The following is a 21,231-nucleotide window of genomic DNA, read 5'->3' on the forward strand; positions in this document are numbered from 1 at the left end:
AAACTGACGGACATTAAGATTTGAAGATCTATTTTTAATTGGTCCGTCAGACTTTGCCGTGGTCTCATTGGTTTTTGCAACGCGTTTCTTAATGCTGAGCCTGTGTTGTCGACCTGATGATGTTTAATTTGCTTGTGTTTTGTCTAGTTGCATGTGTTTTCTCAATATGCAGTACTTTGAGCTCTCAGGGCCACCGTAGCATACAAAGAAAACTACAAGTCTACAATAATGGTAGCAGCACCTTTTGATGTTAGTCTAGAGGTTGGCTTTCTAAGTATCCATATTAATCCCCTGATCTGCTGTACCTGTAAACATATTAATTTATTAGTGTCTGTATACAATTTCATCCAAATGTAGTTAAAACACTTCAGTCTGAACCAAAGTGGTAGACAGACCAATATCCTTGGGCCATGTTGCTAGTGTTGCAAAAAAATGCGTAAATAAAGAAAGGCAAGCAAGTAACTCACAAGTTAAAAACAAACAAACCTCTGGCAAGTAAATAAATAAAAACAAATCTAATACAGCAGCAACAGTGGATTCCCAAGAGACACTAGGAACAATAGGATTTGGCCTGGGGATTTCTATATGTGATATCGATTCGCTGTGCACTCGGAGGAACTGTATCATCACACCTGCAGGTAGTTGCTATACAGTGTGAAATATTTGCCATTAGCGGTAACTAAACAGGACAATAGCCAGTTTAACGATGTTTTGTTGGGATGTATGTGCATTTAATGTACATTGGTGTTGCAGTCAGTGGTAGTGTGCATCAGCCCACTGACAAAATTATATTCAACATTTGTAACTCTGAGATTTCTTCCTTTTCCTGTTAACCTGTGTTCACTGCTGGGCTTGTTCCCCCATTCAGTATTTAACCTGCAGGCCTGAGTTCAGTAGCTGGGAAAAAAACCCAAGAGTCTCCATTCTCCCTCCAGCCTCTGTGCTGTTAGCTGTTGCAGTAAAGAGGAGCTTCTCAGCCTCCTCTGCTGCAGCAGCAGCAGCAGCAGTAACAACTTCATCTTCAACTGGATTTACTCTTTCCTAACTTTTAATCTCCCTCATGGACATTCACTAATCTCTCATTTATATTTAAATCACAGCTTTATGCAGAATGTCTGGCTCATAAGGCAAATGGCGCTTGTTACTGTTTCAAGCTCAATTTCAGGGAGTGATGCCATGATGAAGAAGGAGAGAAAGCCAGTGTTTTGCACTCTGATGGTTGTGGGGGATCACAGCTGGGGAAGCCTTGGATTCAGTGTAAAAAAAAGAAAAGAGAAAATAGAATAAGACAGAAAATTGAGAAATAAACAGCAACATTAGGTCATTTCCTGTAATCAAACTGTCTGGTCCAAGATGTAATTGATTCTGTATTAACTTAGCTTAAACTAACCTAGCGTCATTATGGGACAGTGTATGCACCCTAGAGTGCATCTGGTCCCATAAAATGGCCTCATACTTCCTGGTTGCCTTGCAATCGTGCAGAACAAACACTGGACTCTCACCAGATGGGTGCCCAGAACATTACAGATCGACTAACGTGTTTAATGGCTGGCAACAGACATTGTAGGGTAAATGCATCCTTTGGCTTTCTTCAAATTTAAACCCTTCTGGATGAAAAGAGGCGGAAAATGAGTCATCATTAGTTCTCCAGCAATCGGTCCTTCAGTGTTTCTGCTACATTGTGTGCTGACCTTGGGTACAAATGGTGCTCAAACTCCATTTCTGCTGTAATTTCCAGATTTGGGAGTTTAAAAGTATTGTCTTGTTGAGACTGAGGTAGATCTCAAAAGTGTGTAAATTTAGAGGCTAAAGTGTAGTTTTGCTGCCAAGGCAGCTTGTTCATGTTTGCAATAAGTTGTCATAATTTTCAAGAGTGCTCCCTCTGCAGCAATCAATAGTTTTTTTTATAACAGATGCCCCTGCAATTTGAGGTTTCTCTATTGTTCCTTTGGTACGTTTCTTTGCTGTTTCGTGTCGATTTTTAAAGTTACATTCTTTGAACTCTGGCAATACTGACTTATAGCAGTACGCAGTATTCAGGGTCCCATTTTCACATGGCATTTGCTACAGTTCAAAACATACGTATTGTATGTGGCTCTTACTGTTTTTTTTTTAACCTATGAAACCTGTTTGTGTCAGTAAAAGCACAACAAATTACAGCATGGCCTATCACAGCTGTTTTCATGTGGAGTTAGTGTAAGGTTACTTTATGAAATAGGGTGTATGAAATTATTTCTAAAAAGCTGTCACACATTATCAGTAAAAGCAATGAATATGGTGCATACTGTACTGTAGCCATTTGACATCTACTGAACATGTTTAGTATTATAGCACTGAGTCACTAGATAAATACACAATGTAGACTGGATGTGGATCACTGAATCATTAATATCTAACTGGAATAAAATATACAGTAAATAAACTCATACAAACACTTTAGATGCAAGCAACTATTGGTCTTAGAAAATAAGAGATCTTGCCATGTAAAGACCTTAGAATAATACTCATTGCTCTATTTGGTAATTGAAACAACAGATTCGTGCTGTTGGACAAATCTGCACAAATTCTGTGTAGAGTTTGCATGTTCTCCCTGTGCTTCCTGTGGGTTTCCTCCGAGTACTCTGGTTTCTCCCACAGTCCAAAGACATGAATGTTGGGTTAATTGATAATTATCCGTAGATGTGAATGTGAGTGTGAATGGTTCTCTGTCTGAAGATGTCTCTCTGTGTTGGCCATGACATAGACTGGCGACTTGTCCAGGGTGTACCCCGCTCTCACCCTGTGACGGTTGGGATAGGCTCCAAGCCCCCACGACCTTAAACAGGATCGTCAGTCCACCACTTTTGTCCTGACTAGTGAATGAAAATACTGACATTTGTGTTTTAGATATGCTTACTTTTTAAAAAATGCTGACTTTAAGATGTTCCTCTAGCAGCAGTAGATTGATATTTGTGTTTTTTATTTAATTACCTGTCTAAAACCTAAATGGGTTATTGTTAAGTTTTTCTTAGTGATTCTGACTTTACCCCTCATGATCAGCTTAAATCAAACAAACTGATGACATTCATATTAGCCTCACCTGTAAATAATACAATTATTACTAATTAGCCAATATTAGCATGTTAACATGCAACAAAACATCATATCTACATCAGCATGTTACCATTGTTGTTTTGAACATAATATCATGGTGAAATTACCATTTGGTTCAAAACAACAAAAACAAAAATAAATAATAAAGAAAACTGGAAAAAAGACCATAAAGTTGCAAAAACTGTTACAAAGATCATCTTGGCACTGTGGTGCAGTTTGTAATTTTCCAGGCCAAGTATAGTTGCTCTGTGCTCAGGCTGCAGGATTAAGCCAAGAAAACACAGCCATGCAAATAAACTGGGCTGCAATGTCTTTAGTGCTGTTAGTTATGGTGTGTCAGAGTAATAATCCTTTTTAGATATCTTATCCAAGAATCCATGAATACAAACATGGTACTTGCTTTGATTTCATGTGTGGTAGAAGTACGAGGACATGCACTGATTTACTATATAAGACCTCGTCATTTTGGTCTAATTTGTCTCATTAAGTACGGTCACAGGCCTTTTATTCCCACCAAAGGTTGCTCTGTGGACTTGGAATATTGAGTGTTTGATTATATAAATTTAGATTACTTGACGTGTCATTGAAATGGTTGGGGTGAGACTGAGAAATGCTCTGAAATATATACAGCTTCACAAAATGTTTGATTTAACCAGGCTTTCATTCTACATTTCATTATTCCTTTTCACATAAATGGTGTTTCTATAATATCTTAATACATAGCTGTGGGTTCGACTATGTTCATTTTAATATACAATTCTTAATATCATAAAATGGATTATAACCACAGTTCAAAACAACTTGAACAGTGAACCAACACCACTTTTTTTCATATGTTTTTTCTTTTTGCACACATTGCATTAAATTAGAAATATTATTATAAAGACGTTAAATGCCCTCCAGTGACCTCATTCTTTAACATTTTTAAGGCAGAGAGTAAATAAATTGCTGCAGCAGTGGCAGCTCTAGTAGAAATGAGGAACTATTTTTTTCCTCTTCTATCTTACACTGTAAATGAATGCTTTCCTCGCAAAACTTGAATATAAAATGGTGATTAGGTCACTGGGGTGAGAGTGTGGGTGTTTATTTTCTATCAGAACAATTTCTCAGAAGAATTTTGTGCTGTAGATTCTCAGCATAATCATTCAGTTATTCAAAAATAAAACGAAGCTTTTGTTTCTATAAAATTTCTGAAATCGAGAATAACTGGAATTTCTTTTTTTCACACTGAGGAGAAGCGGAAAAAGTCGCTGAATGCCATATGGACATATCATTACCTAAAAGTTGATATGTTGGACATTTTAGCCAACGCTTTCTTATTTATGCATGTGGCTGTCAGGAAGTGATGATTATATTAGTTATTTAGATCTATGTCTCTTTCCACTGGGTAAATGAAAGCTCAGTGCTCACAATCCTTGAGCTCTGTTATATGAAGAAAAATATTTCTTCACTTCACTGCTAACTGTGTCTGTATTTTTGAAGTGAATAAGGAAACAAGCATATTTCCTATAAGCCTATTGCATCAATCTATTCTTTTGAAGGCCGTGTTGATTTTTGTCACTTTGTTGTACATCATGTGCACATGCCAAAACATACAAATTCTTTCATCTTTTCTGAAATGATCTGATACCTGGTGTGCACATAGAATCATAAATACTGAGGAGCTGCTGCTAGATCACACCTAATAAGGAACAAAGCTAAGAGTCATAAAACTCTCACAGCTCTGCTTTTCCTTACAGGAGAGGGGGAGGCTACACATCGACAGCATGCTCTGAAGCCGCCTTCATGCTGCTGTTCTGTGGGAGAATTATTTATCTCTTGCTCTATTCCTGGGAGGACGCTGTTGACAGCATCTCATCTCACTGTCTGAGTACCACTGGCTTCCATTAGAGCCAGGAACTACAATATGATGTCTGTGGGAGGTTCACCAGTTGCACTACATTTAAAAGCCTTGAAAGAGGAAGTACTACTGAGGCAAAGAAAGAAAACATTTATTGTTTATGAATGTGGTGTTGCAGAGGTCCTGTCAGAAAAGAACAGGGAGGTGATGTCTTGGTTTGAGGTCTCTGAAGTAATCCTGCCCCCTCACCCTCCTCTCTCTCAAAAGGCAGCTGGACTTTGGATTTGTTCCCCTTTAAGAACAATCAGCACATTCGTGTAAAAGCAATACATTGCAAATGCAAAAGACTGTCTAACATTCCACATGACAACTAGGTTTTACATTTGTGATGCCCATTGTGTATTGTTATAAAAATTTACAGAATAACATTTTTGTGTCTCAGTGCAAAGATATATTCAAAAAGAATTTCAGAAAAGCCGTGCCCTTGATAAATGTCCCCCCACATCTCCCCCTGATTTGTGCTCCAACAGTAAAATAATTGGCCTATTTATAAGACCACAAATAAATAACCAACAGAAGCAGTTTTACAGTCACCGTCAGATAGCAGCAGTGTTTCAGCTTTGACTTTAAATACATATTCACAAACAACAGTGTGTCACTGTACACCCACAATTCATCAGAACAACTTTAACTATAGATAATAACAGTTGTATTGAAAGTAGTCACCATCACAATAACAACAACAAAAAAAGATCCAGTGTGTCACATTTGCAATAAAGTATTTACATTGGTTTTTTTTCAAGTTCTGTGGCTTAATTTCCCGAGTGTGAATTTCCCAAGTAAAAGAAGGCAATGAAGTGTCTCTAAGGTAAAAGGCTGAGAGTGGGGAATTTATCAGCTGGTGCAGATGCTGTTAATGGAGATGATGGCCGGGTCCACAAGGCCCAGCTCCTCGTGCTCGTTCACACACAGCTGATAGCCGCAGCCTCGCCTACGCTTCAGTGGGGTCACCTTGGCGTCAGGCTTAGCACGTGGCGGCAGGAGGAAGCCTACGCTCCCTGCAATCAGCATGTGCCAGATGCTGTGGATGTAGAAGTAGTTCTCCTCCGTCTCCACGAAGGCATAGAGAGCCACGGCAGACGTGGCAATCATGGTTCCCGGGAAGAGGAAGAACACCCAGCGCTTCCAGGTGGGCGGGTAGCACCGCCGCCGCCGGATGGTGCGCACCGTCTGACAGGCCAACAGACACATAAAATGTTTCACCATTCAGACTCATTTTTAATTTGGTTAAAAGCACTAGGTGTGTATTTTATAGTTTATACAGTAATGCTTAGTTTTCCAGCATCTTTAGTTTTGTCACTACATCCCTTTTAAAGTAATGGAAAACTATTTTTACACCGTTTTTGGCAAGATTTCCGGGAAAAGCCAGTGTAAAGAATTGTTATGTCAATGGGAACACCTATGGGAACACCTCATGTTTACCACTGTTTAATAACAGCAAAAAAGGTGGATGCAGTTCATACTTTCATAGAACTTGACAAGAACTTGACAGTGCCAACAACGTTAAGATATATTTTCAAACACAGGAGGATAATTGTTGAATTCATTGTAATTTTCAACCACACAAAATGTCTTAGATACATTATATCTGTACAGGCATGTATACAGGTGTTGTTTGGACATGTGTACTTCTATCATATAACGGTGTTTGGGGATGTAATATACATGTCCACTGGGAAGGCTGTTGTCACATTGCAAAATATATATCCATGCGAGTCTTAAATCCCTGGTTGTTTTATTGTTTGAAATTTGGATTCATGCCTACTGCTGCAGTCCATCACAATGATCATAAGCAGCTGATAGATACTTTAAATTGATCACTGACAGGCCAGTGACCACTTCAACCGTTCTGTTGTTTAGGCTCATTTTCTGTTTGGTGAGAAATTGTCTGTTTTTGTTCAAGCTGGAAAATGTGCTCATTCTTTCTGTGTGTGGAACAAAATTACTGAAAGTGCAGGACATTTCATTTAATATCTTCCTAACCAGATTTTAGAAAGGGCTTCGTTATTGTTTTCAATCTCTATTTTCATCGGCTCATAAACACTAATTGCCTGTATAAAACTCTTCCCTAAAACATTTATATAAAGAATCCCTACACTAATGATTAAATTAATTACATGTATTCTAGCAAGAAAATGGCTCTGAGTGAGTTTTTATCTCGTGTATGTGTTAGGTTAAAGACTAATAATAAACTATATGTCAAGTCAAAACGTAGAAAAACATGAAGTGTTTTTGAAGCGGCGTGTTTTCTGGTTAAGACAAATAATTTCAGACCATTTTATTCATGCGCAAGTCAGGGACCTCATTTAGTTTGGAGAATTAGGAATACTTGGCATGGACAGATTTGAACTTCTCTTCTCCTCCTCACAGCTCATGACACCCCTGCAAAGCAGCAGACGCTCTGTGCCCTCCGCTTGACTGATCTAATTCGGTTGTGTCTGGGAACATTCAGAATGCCAGGCTTTGCAGAAACATGACAAGTTGAAATGAAAGGGCTCTTGTAGAAAATGTGCATCGCTCAAACGCAGAGATGCTGCACTGAGGAGAGAATGCTGAAATGCAGCCATACGCTATCAAACAGCGGATAAATAATGAAGTGTCAAGTAATCAAAGAATGAGCCGCGGTTTATATTAAAAGAAACCGCAACATTAGAATTAGATCCAAGTGAGCTGTTATGCAGAAGTTTACTTTCATTGCCATGGGACCAATATGTTTTGTCTTTTTCTTCTTTCTGTAGACATTGTCCCAGTTGGTATTTCCATTTTACATTGATGTCAACAAGCCATTAATAATTGAACTACTAATGTGTCAAAATCTAAAGAATAGCAGTAAAATAATATAAACTAGTGGTTTTATGTAAATCTCTCCTCTCACATTTAAATTACAGCTCACAGAAGTGTCATGCATGAATTCTGAAGTGCTGCTGTTAATCTCAGAACAAGCCAATCTTGTCTACGGTAAAGTATTCTGTCTCCTACCATCTGAGGTAAAGCCAGAGAGTTTACATGGTTGAATTAAACAGTACTTCATCTTCCACAGTTTCTCCAGCTCACAGAAAGATAAAACTCAGAGCTACAACTCCCACACTTTATTCAAGGCAAAGCTTTCTCCGAGGAAGCCACAAACCTTGTTTTCTAACCCATGTCAGGGGTTTGGTGTTAAAGGCTTTGTTTTTCAAGAACTTTGCCTGAAAGACTATTATTTTTTATCTTTTCAGTTCAGGGAGCACATTATGACTTGGAGAAGAGTCAGTGAAAGTACAAGCTGACTTATAATGGAACTACAACCCATGACTAATACCCGCAGGCTGCAAAACTTTTAAAGCCCCTTCCATGCTAATGTAAAATAGCTTCCTTGGTCAGAAACCCTCAGTTTTTAGCCATGCACATGTTCCAGTCCTATGTTAGTTTAAATGACGGATTAAGTACTTTTAACACTTAATGGTATGGGGAACAAAAGAGGGACAGCCCTGACATGTTTCATCTGCATGTCTGAACAAGCTTGTCTATGAATGCAAAACACACATTATGTATTAAAATAATTATATTTCATCCTGTCTAAAATATATCCCTTGCAAGGCAGATGCAGAATTTGTGCATATGAATGTTGGACTATTTTGAAACACAGCCAAACTGAGCTTTTCATGTACAGTAGCTTTTTGCACAAATAGTTGTACAGTACAGTACAGTTCATGTACAGTACAGTATTGTTATGCATTCATTGTATATGACTATGTACTGATTTTATCTCTTTAATTTCTCAAATTTCTTATTTGTATTTCTATTATTCAAAGAGTTCTTCATCTGTTTTTCTTACTTTTAGGTTGCCTCTTATGCTGCTGCAACATGTGAGATTCTCCTCTAAAATCAATAAACTGTTCTACAGTGCAGCAAATATATGAGTTCTTACCCATGCCACGGCCATGATGCCCAGAGCAAACAGACTGGGTCCCAGCAGATTCCACAGACCATGACGGTCCAGCTGCAAAGCCATGGACAGGGACATTGCCCCCAGCAGATACAGCACCTTGGCAAAAAAACCACATGGATCAATAATGGCACTGCACTAACACTGTCAACAATGCTACTTCCCCTGTAAATAACAGGGTGTGTGTGTGTGTGTGTGTGTCTGCGGTCAAAAAAACAGCACATCTCACTACCACCAATAAAGAAAATTGGAATCTTCTCTCCACATGTTAAACAAGTGGTAACAAAAGATTTGCAGTTACATCACAAAACCCTTAGCAATGATTGAAGGTTACTAAACCACCAGAAGATGATTTGTGGTTCCCGCAGATGGACAATCCTTTCATTATTATTATTTGTTCTGGTTTGCACCTGTGTCCTGTTTTTTCTTTTTTTTTTGTTTTGCTTTTTGGGATGTGAGAGTTCTACTTTTCCCTAACACAGCTGGTGCAATCGTGGAGGTCTAGTGGAGAACTGTGTTGCTGGGGAAAAAAAAGACTGAATGTACCACAAACAGCCAGGAAAAATAAAGATGTGCTTCAGTGAAGTGTTGTAGTGCAGTGGGTACAGTGAGGCAAAGCCGAAATATCTTAGCCTGTAGTTACATGGATCCAGCAATTGTGGTGCGGCACAATAAACTGTATCTTGAATAAGCTTATTTTTGGAGTTGTAGTGTGAACTTGCCAACAAACTAATTTACAAAACAATATTCAATTTATGGATTGCTTGAGATATTCTGTCTTTTTATTATTGTCAACAAAACCCATGAATCATAATCAAGTACTGTCTGGGTAGCCAGAACCTAACATAGTTTATTCTTCTGTACTGTGTCATAGACCTCTATCACTGTTAAAACACTGGCATGCTCCCCTTATAATCATATTAACACAGAAACTGGCTTATTTTGACTCAGTTCCACATACTGTATCTTCTGGCACAGCAACCATGCACTAATGTGTATTAATCTGCAGCTGATTGTTAACAAAAGCACTACTTACTACCATTTACCAAGTGATGTGTGCTAAAAACTATAATGCACATCTTTTTCGATTTGCCTGTTTTAAAAACGATGTGCTAAAGTAATAAATTGATTTGAGGTTGAGTACAAACAAGGCAGAGAAGTTTAAAAAATTAATAGAAGGTGGTTGAAAACATTGCTGAATGGCCTTTTTTGTGGAACTTGTCAACAATAAGATAAATAGAAAATAACACCCACTCCGGGAGCTGGCTTTCACAGATAATAACGGACAGCAAACAAGTATTAAAAGGTAATTTAAAAAGCCTTTATACAGAAACAGTATTAATGGGGATATGGTCAGTGCACAAACTAACTGAATAAAAATTAGTATTTCAAAAATGCTTTGCAGAGTGATATTCCAAACGAACCTCCTCTATGTGAGTGAGAGCCACAATAGAACAAAGACTGCTAACAATATAAACCCATTCTATAAATAATAGTAGTTTAACTTTTTTTCCAGCCTCACAATTTGACACAAAGCCACAGGATATAAAAGAGATAAAGTGAGAAGGAAAAAAAAAATCAATAAGCTGTGCTACTCATGCTCTGGGAGAACTTCAGCCTGTCCAGAATGCCTGGGGTCTGCATTCTTCTGTCTGGTAGGAAATGTGAGGAGAAAAATTGGGGATTTTCGAGCAGAGGAGGGATGACCCGCCTGCAGGAGAACAGGACTAATTGGCACAGACCAAGGAGGAGAGGAACAGCGTGGTGCAGCCCTAGGACTCTGTGCAGCAACAGTCATCAGTCATACTGCACCGCTGGATCATACAATAGCAGCCAAACATGCATGTATATGTGTACTGTATGCAGGCATGAACGCATGGCTGCTGACAAGCAGGGGCTTTTCTGTAATTTATTATTATGTGTCAACGTGATGGACGAGCTTCTGGTAAGAGGTCTATTTTTAGCTGCTACATGCTCACTAATATACAGTACAGTGATATAGACCTATGTATGCTGTATGTGTATGGATTACAACATACCCTTTGCTAGTGTCAAAAGGAACTGGTTTCAGAAGCTATCAGAAATGTTAAAATTGAAAAAACAAAAATGAGCAGATGTTCATTCCAAATCTTTGTACAAAGGTACAAAGATTATGTGATTATCATAATCTCCTCATCAAACATACGTAACATAACGTAATATACAATACATTTCATTGACTTAACTCTGGCTTTTTAGTTTTTAGTGGCTATAACTCATATATTATTTTTAATTGCTGAAATCTGTTGCAGCATCACTAATAGGAGGTTTAACAGGGCAAGAAACACAAGCAGTCACTTAATTAAGCAGGTTTCTAAATCCTACAGGGGAGACAAACTCATTTCTAATAAAAAAAAGTTTCTTTGCAGCAGACACTTCAGGTGGGTTCAATTTCACCTCAACCTCCAACTAAATTAAGATCATCTGGCTAAACTTTTCACATTGTCTGAACACTCAAGCTTAATGTCATGCTGAATCCAGATCTCAGAAATTTCTCGGTTGAAAACAATGTTATCACAGTTGGTCAACAAAGGAGGGAGACGAGATGCTGTAATTAAATCTGGATCCGAAATAGGTTTACTGCCAAATAGGTTTTAACCTAAATGGAACCAGTCTCAGAGCTTTGCTGCCCCATTTGTGTGCAAATAAAAAAAAGACAATGTTACATTGAGTCACATGACTTAATAAGGTTTAGCAAGTTGAGATTCAAAAAAAGCTTTTTCTTTAGTGAATATGAAGCCGCAAAAAGATCATTGCAAGACACAGTATTCGGCAAACATATTTGTGAGCACTTTTAGACGTTAGGAGGCACAAAAGTCACCCACAGTACACCCATCCACTATGAGGTGCTTCTAGGTCCTTCACCCTCTACTGCTCCTGCTGTGGTCATAAACAAGCAAACACGCACACTGCCTCTCTCAACTACACAAACACCAACGCGCGCACACACACAGTTCCACTTGCCAGTCCTGACATGTGCGATTTGATTAGTGACTGCGTACTGCAGTGCTCAGCAAAACTGAAAACTCCATAGAGTACAGCAGATGTTAGTCTACTCTCTCTTCCTCCCACAGCTACCCCCACCCCCCGGCTCTCTCCCCTCTTTCTGTTTCATTTATGGACATACACACACATTTACACATACAATACACACACCCTTTCCCTGAGACTGCTCCATCTTGGTGTGCAGCCAGGGAGTGACCCAGGGAGAAGGTGCACCTGTTAGTGTTTACTGTTATCCACCGCAATATGTCAACAGCCAGACAATTTAGCACCATGCGTCTCTTATTCTAACACATTGATCTCTTCATTTATTGATAAAATTTGAGGCATATGTAGCACTTATTTATAACTCTCCCACAGAGCTCTACAGCCCCTCCTTCTACCTCTAATCCCTCTTTGCTTCAGGGCTTATCTCAAGTTGTCCACCATTGACATGGAGCTCCTAGCTGATATTCTGCCAGACTGCGGCACACAGCAGCGGACGTGTTGTGACGGTCAAAAGATATCTGGTTGAAGCAATGGCAAAGCATCTAAAATCAAAGAGGGCTGGAGTTGATCTTCTCCATCTAGAAATATAAGTGAGCCAGTCACAGCTTTTGTGAGTGTAGCTAAAGGTGGTGATATTGAAGTATGGAAACCACAGAAATACTGTATGAAGGGGCCGATACAATGATGAATCACTATCTATTCAGAAAGCGCTGTGGATGATAGCAGCATTGTATTGAAGCCTTTGCTACAGATTAGATCTTTACTTTCTAGAATTGACACTTCTGTAAAGCAGAATCTATCTGACAGGTCAAAAGTCCCACATTTAAACCACATATTGATTTACACCATTTAAAGTCAGGTTTTATTAAACTAGACAAATATGAGGTCAAACTCACACTTACTGCATGCTCTCATTTTTATTGTGGTTCTCCTTTAAAGATAACTACATTAAATTAGAGATTTTACCTGTTTGATGATAGACTTTAGTCTGGCCATCGCAATGACAGTGACCCAAACTGACATGAGTGACCCGAGGAAGTCACAGAACTGCAGGACGTCATACTCCATGATGCAAAAGACCACAATACCCGGCTGGTCGCATGCATGGTAGAACTGTATATAAAGAAGTACAGCAGTTAGTTCAACGAACATGCGACACAGGAAAATACCACACTGCAAAGCTGCAGGATTTAAAAATAATTGTTCAGTTACGTTATAACTATTTTTTATAGTAACAATCTACTGCGTCTGTGGTGAAGGAGGTAGAGCAGTCGTCCATCAATCTCACAATTGTTGGTTCGATCCCCGGCTCATCATGTCGAAGTGTCCTTGAGCAAGTCACTAAACCCCAACTTAGTTGCTCCCGCTGAGTGTTGGCCCCATCCGTGTGTGTGTGCGTGTGAGTACGAATGGGTAAACGAGAAGCAGTGTAAAGCGTTTTAACTACCAATAGGTAGAAAAGTGTTGTATGAGTGCAGACCATTTACCATTTTGTTACAGATAAGTGAGTGCTCTCATCTAATGTCCACATTTTTGTTCAACTATCTAAATATAGAATATAACAGGCTCTAGGTGGTGTCGACTCAGATAAACCATTTCAGACAAATTTACTGTATAGGTCCTTTTTGGTTTTGTCTTATTGTTGCCCAAAAGCAAATCCTGGCAAAGCAATAACAATTTCCTTTTTTCAAAAAACAAATTGCATTTAACTGTATTGCGGTGGCCAGTGCAGTATCTTACTGGCTGATGTCATGTTGCAGTTATTTGCATGTTGCAACCTAGTTCAAAAATGTGAACTAAGTTAAACCTTGCAGTATGATCCTGTGCTATTTTGACAAACCCCCTGTGGTGTGACCCCAACTGACGGGCTGACCTTATTTAAAAAATTACATGCTGAGTCCATTTCCTCCTACATTAAACATTTGGCAAGGGAAATTTGAGATATTTGCGTTTGCTCACTGTTTGCTAACTTGCAGAATTCTTGCCTTGCCCGTGTGTTAAAACGTTGCTCCAACTAGTGGTCAAAACCTCCAGACGGCAGCTTTAACTTGTTCTTGTTTCATACCCACACATATTTTATGGCTCAACTTTAGTTTTTTGTTTTTTACAAAGTGCATAACATGGACCACTTTGCATTTTTGGCTTGGACTCACCGTAGAGAAGAACATGGTGAAGATGTAGACTGAGGCCTCCAGCAGGTAGTGACTTCGAATTGCAATGGCCACAGGTGGGACGAACATTAAGTTACTGAGACACAGCAAAAGGGTAGAGAGGAGCTGGAAACTGTAGGAGTAGGCCTCTGAGTTGTCTGTACATCCCCAGCCATCCCAGCCTAACACGCACAGAAAATAATGTGTGCTCATCTAAGAAAGTAATCATCTAAGAGTCTGAGATAGTAGAGAATGTTGTGTTTGCAGGTTAGAAAAAACTGGAGTCAAAGCTGTTTTCGTCTTCCTTAAACTCTGAATAAACTTTAGAAAAGTCCTCTTAAATATTCTAGCTGAGGAGATGAGAATAGACCACTATAGATGAATCAATTTGTTTCAAAAGCTCTGCTTCATAGTGTCTCTTCAAATGGATAAAATATTTATGTCTCGACAAGATGAATCCTTCATCAGCCCTTTCTCATAAACACACATTTTCCTCTCGGAAAAATAATCAAAAACAGATATGCGTGAAGTTGTTTATCTTGCACAATAGAGCCTCCTGCTGTGAACTCTCTCCAATGGTAAAACATCCCTGCTTTGCTACTTGAATTGGATCCTAATCAAGTGGTGGATTGGATAAGACAGTGCGAATTAAATATTCGTGAGCACTGTTGAACGGAGGCTTTGCAGTGTGAGACGGGCCAAGGGCAAGTGCTGAATGCAAAGTGCCTGCCAGGAAGGAGTCACACATATGAAGTATGACAATGAATTTAACTGCAGAGAAACCAGCTCCGATAAAAGAAGATCAAAGGCAGGATTTAAAAAAGCCTCAGAGGACACGCTTTGTTTAGTTTCATAAGATCATCTTTTATTGAAAAGCTGTTCATAATTAGGAGCGTGTTTTATTGTCTTATCAAAACAGCTAATATTAGAAGATTAATACCATGCCGCCTTATGACTCACTGGAGAGCGCACATACAATTTAATCATTGTATTGTCAGTTCAATTCTGAAGAATGACCTGTGCCATCCCACCTTGCTCTCTTCCATTTTCTTGTCACTTGGCATGATGTATTTTCCAACAGGCATTCTTTGCTGCAGCGATGACCCAATTTCCTCATAAAAGTTTTATCTTATCTTATATACAAAAAAGACAAATCGTGCTTTTTTTATTGTCTTCTCATAATCACTTCTAATTATGAATTCATGGTCATGCTTTTTTGCTAATAATTGAATTGCTGATTAATAATTAAAGACACTGTTGAGTGTACACCGTATTTACACAATTATTTCCTTACTTCTATCAAACAACTTGGTTTGTTGTATTATTAATTGGATTCCACGGTTTACTGAATGTGAATGCAATTTCAAAATGAAATGGACATTAAAACAAATTAAAAGAAAACATAAATAGACCACCTAAGCTGAAATTAATTCATATTCGCAAATCAACAAAAAGAGCAAAGCAGGAGGGAGCTCTCCATGTAAGCACTGCAATAGATTTTTAAAGTAAGTTGGTACCTGCTTTGCATTCACATGCAGCGTAAAGGTAGTTGTTGGTTCGCAAAAGCTTGCACTGTCCATATGTCCCACAGTCATTGATGCATGGAGTCAGGTACGAGCGCATATACACCTCAGCGGTGACATTGGTGCACGCCTCAAATCTGGAAAAGTCCCAGACAAGCAAGAACATTGGAAGGCAGTGAGCATGGGGGAAAAAACTGCAGCACTACTGGTGATTTAGGTATTTTTTTAACCAGTGTAAAGGCAGAAACTTGGTACTTTTTCACCTTTAAAATGGATTTCAACTGACAGGGTCTGCACTCAAGCGAGACCTCTAATTTGTGGGTAGTTGTTTTTAGCCACATCAGAGGCATCTAGAGATGTCATTCTGTCCTGCACTTAAATATTTCTACCACTGAATTGATCGTCATTAAATTTTGCATGGACGTACGTGCAGTACAGAAGTAGTATATGTACAGTACTTCTCCCTCATCCTAAAGACGAACTGTAAAAACTCTGGACATTTATATAACAACACCAAAAACAGATCAACATCTCCAATTTGCTGTTTATCACATCCTCATAAGCCTCCCCTTTTAATTTGTTCTCAGTCTTAATTAGCAAATGCTCTAATATAACTACACAATGAGCACGTTTGCATGCTGACAATCATATTTCACTCAGAGCTCTGGCAAACTTACAGCCTCACAGAGTTGTTAGTATCTCTGCAGACCATAGTGTTGCTGTTTTATGCACTCTCATCACCTCAGCACTTTGGAGATCAAAAGGTACTTTTAGGGTTGTTAGACTTCAAACAACTTTATTCTGCCAGGCCTGTGCAATCTCCAACTTCATAAAGCAATTACAAAAGTGATTTTCCGCAAATGATGTCTGTGTGTTAGAGACCAACAAGGAACCTTGAGTTCTACTTTGATAGTTTAACCTTCATTATGTAACTCAATTAAGTAGTCCACCTGGAATTTTCAACTGTCTGCTTCATTTTTGACTTCTGTCTTCTTTGTTGTATTTCTGGCAGTGCTTTGGATCACAAATTCTAAATCTTTTGACTTGGAATACACACAATTTAATGTAGTGTGTTGTTTTTCTATGCTGCGTACATGACTGGAAACTTACAACTGCTCAATGGACCGATAATTTGTTTATCTCTGAAACTTTATGGGATAAATGAAAAAGCTTGTATGTTTGTGCTTACATTGTAGCTTTCCTAATTGCTAGCTTCTACAATCAGTCACAGAGAATGAAACTCCAGATGGTAATACTGTAAATGTTTCTTTGTCTTTTCTCAGAACCCACTTTTTAATTGACACAGCTGTTCAGTTTTTTATTTTTAAGTTATCTCAATCAACTTAATTGTAGCCTTGAAGAGCACCTGTCATTCACACTACCTCTTTTCTTTTTTAAGAAGACCTGACTGATTTAGCAAGTGTGGAGACTGACTATGTAGCTATGTGAATGTTTTCCACATTTTCATACCTCAGCAGTGCTCTCCATGTGAGGACGAGTCCATGTCCCACACCATCTGTTATTATCTGTTATTCAAATTCAATTGGAACTCCTAAGTGGCCCAGGAAAAATCAGCTTAATTTAATTCTGTTCACATTTTCTTGCCATTAACGTTTCGGCAAAACATCTCAATCTGCTGAATAGCGAATACTTAAGAACTCATAAAAACATTGAGTTGGACAACTTAACAGAAACATTTTCCCCACCATCTCTTTTTCCGAAATTTCTCACACTGACTTTAAACAACCTTCAGGGAACGTGTGTGTACCCCTTGCATTCATCTGTGGATTCAACTGCAGGTGGAAAGAACAATAGAGATTACAAGATATTTTCTAGGAGAGATAAGGGCTGTGCCCTATACAAAAACCCTAACAGATCTTGTAGCTGCAATCCATTATTGTCATGATTCTGGACTTTTGTTTTGTTTTACTTCTTGTTTCCTGTCTTGTACATTTATTTTGTACCAACTTAGTTCCAATTCCTGCTTGTCTTTTTGGTTGCTTTTTTTTTTTTTTTGGATTGTTTTCAGTTGTTCCCCTGTTTATTTAAAACTAGTTCTCCACACAGTCCCTGCCAGTTCGTTCTGTTTTGTTTGTCTCATTTGCCTGCTTTGTTCCACTGTTGGTTGGTCTCTGATTTCTCTTGGTCTAAGGTTTGGTTTCTCCTTTGTTTGTCCCTGTTTGTTTATTCCTGTTTGTTTGATCCTGTTTTAGTATTGAGGATTTATTATTTGCTTGTCCCTGTTTGTTAACTTCTGTTTTAGTTTGGAAGTTTGGTCCTTTGTCTTTTGCTAAGTCATGTTTAGCATTTGATTCTTTGTTTTGTCTGGTCTCTGTATAGGCAGCAGTTTTTGTTAATGATTTATACTGTCTGGTTTTCTGTTTGCCCTTTTTTTCATAGTTGTTTTTCCCTGTTTTATCCCTGCATGTTCCCATTCTTAGTTTATTATTAATAATAATTGATTATTTGTTTTTCATGTTGGTGTTCGCAGTTAGTTCTATGTTATCATTTGCCTAGTTAGTTTGTTTTCCCCTCGGTTAGTGTGTGTTGTCTGTTCCTCCCTCAAGATTTAGTTTGTTTGCCCTCTGTTGTTTTTAGTTAATTAATAAAATCCTTTCTTTTGATTAACCCGTCTCGCTGTCAACCCTATTACAATTATGGTCTGCTTCGTATACTAAAGCAGAAAAAACTTGTGCCTCTGTCTCTTTTACAATAAATTTCCACATTTATAAATTGTGAATTTGGCACATAATTGTAAGGAAAAAGTACCAAAATCTCACGTCATTATTCATTTTTTGGAAAGAGGATTTTAGGAAGAACATTTATTTTGCAGTTCGACAGACTGTAGCTTCCCTGGAAATATCTCAAAATAATAGCTTTTGTTACAGAACTACACAAAAACAGCACATCAAACAAAAATTCTTGGTACCCTGCAAAACTATTTTAAGGGTGGATTTTCAGTATGCAGGTCTTCAGCCCTTTTCAGAAAAGACATATTTGAATCAATTTGTTTAAAAAAATCAAATATGTAAATGTACTAAAATGAAAAATCTGTTTTTTTTCCCCGTCATATGCTAGGTATTCACCAGAGGCCCATTTCAGCCAATCTGAAATGAATCTGCGGTGTGACAGATGGTAGAGGACGTGGCTGAATGAGGGTGGCTGCACTGTTTAAACAGCGAGCATGGCACCTTCATTATTAACTTTGGTAAACAAACTAGTGATTGTTATATGATGAGAATTTTTTAAGAAATCTTGAATGTCCTATTTTGCAACTGTCTTCCTGTAATTGACGACAAATATTGTCTCACAGAGGTTGCTGTGGGGCACTGGGACTAAGCCAAAGAACTGATTATGAGACTGTCAAATATTTATGAGCAACAGTCATTCAGCTAGTTTCAGTGAATTTCTGCTTGTATACTGGAAATCTTGAAGACGTTCTGGGTAATTACTACAGAGCATACGGGCAGCACTGCTGTTTGCATTTCATATGAAAATGTGGGTAAATCTTTTTGGAATTAGATGCTAGTCTTACACATACTCTAAATATCTATCAGCAGAAACTCTTAGTATAGCATAATGACCAGAAACAGGTTAAAAAGTACTGTTAAAAATTCACCTACTGGTACCATATAACAACAAAATCAACGATCTTTAACAACTCAAAACCTTTTTTTTTCATGAATAGTTCTAAAAGTAGTTGAATGAAAGTTCCCCAGTGAAGCACATGTCTGCAGAAACCATCTAATTGTCTTACCCATGTTCAGTAGCACACAGAGAGCGCAGACTGAGATACCAGGTGCCCGTTTGTGGGTAAGGAATCCTCAGTTTAGTGATGTTCGCAGAGGCATTCACAGAAAGGAAAAACCCAGCCACTGATTCTGCAACAAAAGAAAAACATGACGGAGTTTAAAACTGAAAAAGTTTTACTCAGAAAACAAATCAACTTGCTTTCTGTAGCTTTAGTTCAGGGTGTACATGTCCGTTATTTCTTCTTTCAAACTTTCCTCTGACTTCCCTTTATTAAGCTATTTCTTCCTTTCTAGCTGAAAAACTCCTCCAAATGACATCACCCAGAGGAGTTTTTCAACATTAGGATTTCAGATGATGTCATCTGGAGCAGCTCTAGAAAGGCAGGTTAACCGTAATTACAAATTTTGTAGTGTGATCAACAAGATGACATCATCTGAACTGAAGGTTCCTCCAAGGGATGTAGAAGTCGAGAGATATTTTTATGTAGGGACCTTTTATGGTATTCAGTTACACAGACATCTCAAACTAGAACCAAATGAAGCAAGTTCAGTATCAGTGAATGTGACCATTAGCAAGAAAAGGCTCCAAACAGAGAATTTGCATCAAGTCACGTCAGAATTTCTGCAGTTCAAAATATCTGAAACTGTGACCATTTGATCCAAGGTAAAGTGGACATACCTGATTCACATTTCAGTGATGAGTTTTCCTGCATGAAAAGAGGCATCCCATGGTTGAGGCAGCCAAACACTGTGACATTAGCTCCTTTTAGCGTAGACTGCAGGAGGAAACATAACCAAACGTCATTCATCAATCCAACCATCAACCATCTGCTGCCATCAAGCTGGCGAACAAACACTCTTCATGATTACCTCAGATCTAATTCCACCTCAGCTGTGAGACAGTAACGTTTAAAACCAACAAATCAATTGAAACTGCTCCCCCTGTGTCGGCCTGAGGCACCTAAATGAAGTTTATCTCCTTAAAGCATCAATTATACATTAACACGCTCAAGCTTAAAGAAAAAAAAAATACTGGAGAATTATTCAAGCGCTGGGAACTGCATATGGTTAAACAAGTTGCTTGATTCTGCAGAGGTGTGATCGGAGGCCACTACAGTTCAATTTGTTGTACCTGTAAATATACAACGGGAGAACAAACACCAAGGAATAGTTGATGTGTTCATAAAGCATCAGTGTGCACTCTAGCACCACATTTGACACTTCATCAGCTTCGAGATTCCTCGTTCTAATTCATTCGCCGTGTCTCTGTCTTCAGGAATGAAGATTACTGTAGGTGCAGCCACATTACTAAACCTGAAACTGGCAATCAAAGAAAGTTTAAGTCCTTCTATCGCACAGACAAACTTCATAAAACAAACTCCGGCTTATTACATGTATTTGCTTTGAGTCTGGAGGGAAATAGACTTGGTGGTGAGGATAACTTAAGGCAATTATTGCTTGAATAAATAAGATTTCTATCGCCCCCCCCCCCAGCACAAAATGAGCATAATGTATATGCAGAGAGTTGGCAGAGTATTTGACTAATGCAATGACTCAACAAACACTTTGCCAGGTGCTGAGGTTTCAAGCCTCCTAAACTCGCCATCTGGCCCACACTCTCCTGGTAGTAATACTCAATCATGACCACTGGCATTTCAAGAGAGTCCCCCACAGTATCAAGATGAAGGATTAAGAAACACTCATGCATGCTATATCTATCAGGCCCAGAAGATACACGGCAGGAAAAGGGGTCATGAAGCCCCTGAGCCGAGGTTTTACGTGTTGGTAGGTGTTATCGGTCAAAGCAGAGATGTTTTCATTTATTTGACCAGCCTTTAAGTGTTGTGCTGGTCAG

The 21,231-nt window shown here is 38.6% G+C and overlaps 1 protein-coding gene across 1 annotated transcript in view; it reads right to left on the reverse strand.

Moving 5' to 3' along the window:
• Positions 1-5,067: 5,067 nt before the first annotated feature.
• Positions 5,068-21,231, reverse strand: part of tmem8b (transmembrane protein 8B) — a 35,652-nt gene continuing 19,488 nt past the window's right edge. The window contains exons 7-13 of the mRNA XM_067522036.1: positions 20,056-20,152; positions 19,382-19,505; positions 15,619-15,761; positions 14,105-14,283; positions 12,918-13,064; positions 8,904-9,020; positions 5,068-6,163 (exon numbers count right to left, since the gene is read on the reverse strand). Of these exons, the coding sequence (XP_067378137.1) occupies positions 5,828-6,163; positions 8,904-9,020; positions 12,918-13,064; positions 14,105-14,283; positions 15,619-15,761; positions 19,382-19,505; positions 20,056-20,152 (1,143 nt within the window). The 3' untranslated portion in view covers positions 5,068-5,827. The remainder of the gene's footprint in view (positions 6,164-8,903; positions 9,021-12,917; positions 13,065-14,104; positions 14,284-15,618; positions 15,762-19,381; positions 19,506-20,055; positions 20,153-21,231) is intronic.

Source organism: Channa argus, chromosome 11 (genome assembly GCF_033026475.1).
Source record: "Channa argus isolate prfri chromosome 11, Channa argus male v1.0, whole genome shotgun sequence".
Taxonomy (NCBI): domain Eukaryota; kingdom Metazoa; phylum Chordata; class Actinopteri; order Anabantiformes; family Channidae; genus Channa; species Channa argus.